Below are 6,643 nucleotides of genomic sequence, written 5' to 3' on the forward strand. Positions count from 1 at the left end.
CACAGGGCGAGGGTCAGAGGGGAGAGCCAGGCCTCGGCTGTGAAAACCGGACTACAGATGCCAGCGAAGTCCCCTGCTGGGGCCTGGCCTTGGGAAGAGCTGCAGCCGCCCCGCTCTGCGCTGACTCAGGAGCAAGAACGCGGCGCTGAGCGTCGGCTCCCGGTCCCGCTACCAGCCCCGTGACGCACTGGACCCGGCGTCTCCCTTCGCGACCCAGCCCGGTTCTGATTCCTGGAGGATCGGGCCCTATCACCAAGCAACTGCCCCGGGCACTGCTCTCCGACCGTCTCAAACAGCGAAGTCTTGCTTAGGTCACAGTTCAGCAGCAAGTGCGACTTAAAGGACGGTGACAAAGATGCACCGCTGAGCAGGGGACACGTGGCACCTGATGGCAGGTGTCTCCAGAAGTGACGGGGAGGCCTGCCCCGGACCCCTCCCACCCCTGGCGCCCTCCGCGGGCCGAGTGCACGTGCACTACGCGCACTTAGTATCACGTAGGTGACGGACCTGTCACAAAAAACACAGAAAACAAAACCCAAGAGCCTGCCATTCGAGTCAGCCGGTGTCGAGCTGCTGTTTTCTGCCTGTCTCCCCTTCCCGTGGAGGAGTGAAAAAGACCATCCCCCAAACACCCACCCGCACGCCCGGTCTCCGCTCAGCACAGGGTGCCCCCAGCGGGTGGCCGCTCTGACCCGCTCCGACCGGCTGGCGGTGTCCACCAGGGCTGGGCGCTCAGGGAGTCTCCACGTCCGTGGTCGCGAGGGGCGCGGGAGGCAGCGAGGGCTCACAGGTCGATGGCCCCCTTCGCTTTGAACTTCTTTGCGGACCGCTCACTTGACCGGAGCTGGAACTTGCTCCCGTAAATGTAGGACACGAAGCCGTCGGTCTCCACGGCGAACACGCAGTTCAGCTTGGGGATCACTGCAAAAAGCAGCAGGACGGGGCGGGGTGAGGCTCCCCGCGGGGTGCGCGCTGACCGCCTGACGCCCGTCTCAGAAGCAAGCTGACCGGCATGGGGGACCCATGGGGGCACGAGCAGCGGGCTTGCAGGGGTCACGCCACCATGAGGCCTCTGCTCAGCCCTCACACGTAGCGCACCCCCTGACTTGCAGGATCAAAGGCTCTGCGCCACGCTCCCCGAGAGCGGCCTCACTGCGAGGGGCCCTGAGGTGTCATGCTCGCTGGGGAAGCCCGCTCACCTCCTGAGGTTGCAAAGGAGGGAACAGACACAGGAGGCGGGAGGAAGGAGCACGAGGAACCAGCTCACAGACGACAGGACAGAACCTTGGACAGTGCTGAGGTCCCCAGACGCACGGGCTGCACCCGCCCGCTCCAGTGTGAGGCTTAGAGCTCACCCCGCCTCCAGCCCAGGGGGCGCGCCGAGGCACAGCTCCAGGGACTCCCGAGAATGGTGTCCCTTAGCCCGTCCCCGTCCCGCTGTGTGTAGGCACGCCTGTGGGAGGCCCCAGTGGCCCTCCTGCCCTGGGCTCTATCTGGCCAGGCTGCAGCTGGGCCCAGGAGCAGCAGTGGCCTTGGGCGAGGACGCAGGGTCAGCAGGTACCTGGGGCTGGTGCTGACTTCAGCCCAAATTGAACCTTAGAAGCACAAGGCGGGGCGGATCGTGATGGGGGCCCAGCGCACATGGCGCTCGGGGGCAGTGGGTACCTTTCAGGCGGTCTTCTTTGGTGATTATTTTGAAAACATGCTTTGTTTCCTGCAGCAGGATTCCTGTGACACCCACGTAGGAGGGACACTTGGACTTTGTGACTGCAAAGGAAGAGACCAACATCACTTGGTCTCTGTGATGTTGGAGGGCCACGGGCAGCCAGCGGGGGCAGGAGGGGTGCCGGAGGGGCAGGGACGAGTTGCTGAGAATCTGGCTTCCCACCCAGTGCCTGTGACCGGGCGTCTCTGGAGGGGTCTGACGAAGGGTCCTTTAGAAGGCCTGCGGCCATGGGGGTGTGGGAAGGATTCCAGGGCCAGGAGGGCAGTGTGCCCAGCAGTGCCCAGAGCCAGGGCGCTTGGACACGGCCAGGTCTCACGGGGCCTGGCAACACCCACCCCTCACGTCTTCCCATGCGCTCCCGAACTCTGGCCAGCACGGGACCCCTTGGGACCCCGCCACAGGCTGCCTAGGTGTGAGCGAGCAGAGCTGCCACTGCAGGCCGCAGGCTCCTCGCCGGACCCATGCCCGGCACAGTGACGTCCGCCGAGCACCCGCTCCGTGCTCGGCACTGCCCTGGGAGGTGCTGGGCACAGCAGCGAGGACAGCCGGCGCCTCTCACGGACCCGTGTTCCACCGGGGCGAGGGCGACGCGGGCCGGGCCGGACAGGACAGCTGTGCTTCCTGCTAGTGGCACGTGGTACAGAGAACACAAGGACAGGGTAATGGCGGGGGCACCGCCGGCGATGGCTGACCCTCAGGGAGGTGACATCTGAGTGGGGACCTGAATGAGGAGTCCGCGTGTGAACACAAGACTCTGTGCAGAGCGAGGAGCAAATGCACAGGCCCTGAGGGGCCATCCCGGTGTGACAAGCAGGAAGCAGGCCTATGGGCTCGGCCCTGCGGCCTAGGGGACCTGGAGGGGGGCACCCTCCAAGCCGGGTCTGGGCAGGAGCAGCGTCAGCCAGGGAGGGTCAGGCTGCTCCTGTGTCATCCAGGGGGATGGCGGTGGCTCTACTCAGGTGCTCGGACGTGCCGAGGGGGTGGGGTGAGGAAAGAGGACGGGGGACACCTCCGGGGCTCTCGGCCTGAATTGCCAGGGTGCGCGGTGTCCTGTGAGCTGTGGCGAGGGAACAGGGCGGGGCCGGTCTGAGGAGAGGCCCGGACTCGCGGCGGGCTGTGTGACGTCTGCCGTGCCTGCCGGACGCCCAGGGGGCTACATTCGCGAGTTCTGGGCAGAGGTCTGTGCTGGAGGTGACAACCTGGGAGCTGCCAGTCCACGGGGGACATTCAGGACCGTGGGACTGGATGAAAGGGGCTTTCCGTTCAAGAGTCCGGGCTGTGGGCGCGTGCCCGCGGGAGACCGGCGGGGGTCCTGGTGGGGGGAAGGCACAGGGACGACCGGGAGTATATGGCGAGTGGCCAGAGCTGGCCAAGGTGGCTCCAGTGATCTCCTTGCTGCTATCTGGGGACGTCTGCGCGGCGAGGGACATGGCTAACACTACGACACAGCACTGTGCTGCCCAAGGGCCTGGGCCCCCCACGGCCATGCGCCCCCGGGCGAATTACCTGAAATGACAGCGCCGTGAAGATCCGCCTTCAGCAGCTTGGCCTGGATCACCTGCGGCTGCCTGTGAGGCGGACAGACGCTCTTATCGTGCGCCGGGACAGGGAGCCCCACACGCGGGCAGCCAGGCAGGGCGCACGGCTGGCTCCTGGCGCATTCACAAGCAGCGTAAGAGCTGGGCTCGGCCCCGAAGGGCGAGGCTTCGGAAATGCAACTCACGTGTCTGGCTTGAGACCACCGCACAAGTCCCGGATGTACTGTTTCCAGAGTTCGTGCAGAGGAAGAAAGAGATTGTATCTGTGGCAGACAGAAAGGGGTCGAGAGTGAGGTGACCGAGCTTGGGATTATAATGTCCAGAGACTACAGGGCTTGGCTCGACGCCGAGGACGGCCTGGGGTCACTGGGACTGGGGGAATGTCCGGGTCTGCTGCGGACAGCCTGAGTCAGGTCAAGGGCCTTCCCCTCTCAGAGCTCCCTTCCCTCCCTGGGGGCACGCTCCTGACGCTGCGTTTCTAACCAGACGAGGAAGGCGCGCCTCCCTCTGCCCCTCATCCTTCCTGCTGGCTAGGCCGGCTGTGACAGCTGGAGCGCAGGCAGACAGGTGAGGCCAGGAAAGGGGGTGGAGCAGCAGGGACACGCCCGGGGCAACTGCCTGGGTCCCTGACGGCTGTGGAGCCACCTGCCACACCAGCCCAGCGCGCTGTGCGTCTGGGCGAAAGGCGCGGGGAACTTCTGTCCTGGTTAAGCCGCTGTGCTCTGGAGGTTCTGTCATTGGAAGCTGACTAGGTAAAGTCCTCATTAGCCAGAACAGCTGGTTGTCATGCCAGACCTCCTGTGAGGTGACAGGTCTGGAAGGTGAATGAGCACGCGGTGGGACAAGTTCTGTCATAGGAAGCTGACTAGGTAAAGTCCTCCTTAGCCAGAACAGCTGGTTGTCACGCCAGACCTCCTGTGAGGTGACAGGTCTGTATGGAAGGTGAATGAGCACGCGGTGGGACGAAGGGGAGGGGGCGGGTGGGAGGACCCCAGAGGCTTCCCTCGGGGGCCATTATCACTCGTCCTGGTGTCTCTTGGAGATCTGTTCACTCGAGACCGTGGGTTAGAGAGATGAGGGCCGGGAGCTCAAATCCAAAGTGGGTTCTGCCGGTGGGGACAGTGAGGCACAGCCTGGGCGGGCAGCAGCCCCCTCCACCACCCAACGCCCAGCTGATTTCCCGAGAGGGGCCCTGGACGCAGCGACGGCCTTTACTTGTCTAGTGGGGTGTGGGAGGCTATTTGGCTACAGATCTTGAAGCGAAAGTCTACAGTCCTAAGACACAAACACAGAGCCTGGCCAAGGAGGGCGGGGTGTCAGCCGCGGGGAGGGGCAGTCCTCCCACGGTGTGCTGGTCTGGCTCAGAAGCTTCCGAAACATGTGGGCAGCAGTTCTTTGGCAATAAAACCCCAGGGGGTGAGTCTGTCTAGTGCTATTAAAAGCCATGAAGAGATATATATTAATACCCGTTCCTCTTTTTCTAAGAAAGCCGAAAGACAAACAGCCCGTTGCCACGGGCAACAGACTCACTACTGGCAAGGGTCTCATTAGTTAAGGTTAAGACGGAAGCCAGTCTCAGCCTGGATAGCAACAGCGGAGCCCGAGCTCGGTCCCGATCGGCGAGGGACGGCTGCCCCCTGGTGGCGGAGGCGGGAGGGGCGCCACCGCCGGGTGCGGCCAGGTTTGGCTGGGGTCAGCCCCGGGGGAAGGCGCCCCCAGGGTTCAGGGGGTGGGGCGGGAGGCGGCGCACCTCTGCTGCTCCGGCTTGACGTCGAACAGCCGCAGCCCCCGCCTCTGCCTGGCCGAGAGGCCTCGGCACCGCTTCCTCTTCTCCTTGGGCGGCCGGCGCGCGAAGTACTCCAGCACCACGGCCTTGCGCTGCAGCTGGTCCTCGCGGGCCTGCTGGCTCAGGCGCGGCGTGCTGCGCTTCAGGAAGGCCCGCACGAAGGCCTCGGCCCGCTGGGCTCCCGGGTGCTGCGTGGGGACAAGGCGGCGCCACCTCAGGGCTCTGCGGGGCACAGCCAGGGCCCCTCACAGCACTCCCCAGGGACACGCTGGCTCGGTGGAGCCGCCTGTCCACCCGCAACCTCTCATCCCCCGAGTGTCCCTCATGCATAGCTGTCCAGAGGCGAAGTCACATCCAGATGCCAATTCGTGGCTGTCCCACAAGACGGCTACGACAAACTCCGACTTCCTACCCTGCTTCTCTGAGCTTATTCTGATGAGGATTCAAAAAGCCTGTATTTGGAAGAAAAGACCTCCCTGACTTTGGCAGGGAGGAATGACAGAAACGTGTGACACCGGTGTTTATCCGCTCATGGCCAGACGAAGGCACGCTGAGAGGAACCAGGCGCCCTGGGGTGGGGGTGGGGCGGCCCTGGGAGGGGTTTCGTCACTGTGCCCATGTCACTGGGGTCTTCAGCTCTGTGGACCCGTGAGGCTACGCTCAAGTCTGCTCCCGCATCACCTGGGGACAGGAACTGCCAGCACTACTCCCCGCCCCCGCCGTGCTCACTCTCACGAGTACAGCACAGCATCCCGTGACCGTGACTGAGCACAGGCGTTCAGAGGGCTTCTGGGCAAACTCATGGTCCTAACTGCGTGTGATTCTTGAAGGGACTCCAAGCATCACGCCTCTCAGGCTGGAGGCCACTCCCTACCCGCCATCTGTTCCCCCATCCAGGTGTGTCTGCCCTGGGTCTGCCACAGCCCAGGGAGCACTGTCTACGGATGTCCTGCCTCTTGTCTGGGCCATTTCCTGGATCCTCTTTGCACAAGGCTCGCTGTAAATACCCTGAGGCTAATGTGTCTATAGTAATCAAGCTCTCCCCTCATGGGATTGGGGGGCGGTGTGTGACAACATGTGACATGCATAATCTTAAAAGTAGCTTGCAGTTAAGGAGGGTAGGCAGCTTCAACTTTGTACCTTTAGATGCTAACTAAAAATCCATATTATGACTATTATCACGGTAAGGGAACACTTATTTGATTGTTTTAAATTGTTTAAATAAGTGGCCCTTCCTTCACAGAGAAGCCAAATAAAAGTATATCGATCTTTCACAATCGTGATTTCAAGGTCTCTCTCTCCTCATGAATCGCCGGTGGGGCTTCTGCCAAACTGGCAGATTATGCTGGCAGTATCCAGATATAATCCCTAAACCCCACTTAGGAAACGAGATTTGCCTGCCCTCTTTGGGGGTAAAGGGGGCACAGCGACAAGGTGCCTACAGCGGTCATACGGTAGTGCTCACCAGGGCAGTGTCAGGCGGGCATGGCTGGGCGCTGCGGGCACAGTGGGACCTGACACTAGGTCGGGGAGTCCCAGTCAAGCAAGCCTGACTTCGGCATGACGGGAATGGGGGCCAGCACAGGCAGACAG

The 6,643-nt window shown here is 62.9% G+C and overlaps 1 protein-coding gene across 5 annotated transcripts in view; it reads right to left on the bottom strand.

Annotated features, from left to right (window-relative positions):
• Positions 1-543: 543 nt before the first annotated feature.
• POP4 (POP4 homolog, ribonuclease P/MRP subunit) overlaps positions 544-6,643 on the bottom strand; it is an 8,153-nt gene continuing 2,053 nt past the window's right edge. For 2 of the 5 annotated variants that reach the window (XM_006908732.3, XM_025044636.1), the window contains 5 exons: positions 5,015-5,238; positions 3,450-3,527; positions 3,233-3,294; positions 1,666-1,767; positions 544-921 (listed from right to left, as the gene is read on the bottom strand). In XM_006908732.3, the coding sequence (XP_006908794.1) occupies positions 785-921; positions 1,666-1,767; positions 3,233-3,294; positions 3,450-3,527; positions 5,015-5,238 (603 nt within the window). In that variant the 3' untranslated portion in view covers positions 544-784. The other 3 variants (XM_025044637.1, XM_015586973.2, XM_025044638.1) reach the window with 3 other exon arrangements.

This window comes from Pteropus alecto, unplaced genomic scaffold (genome assembly GCF_000325575.1).
Source record: "Pteropus alecto unplaced genomic scaffold, ASM32557v1 scaffold123, whole genome shotgun sequence".
NCBI classification, from domain to species: Eukaryota; Metazoa; Chordata; class Mammalia; order Chiroptera; family Pteropodidae; genus Pteropus; species Pteropus alecto.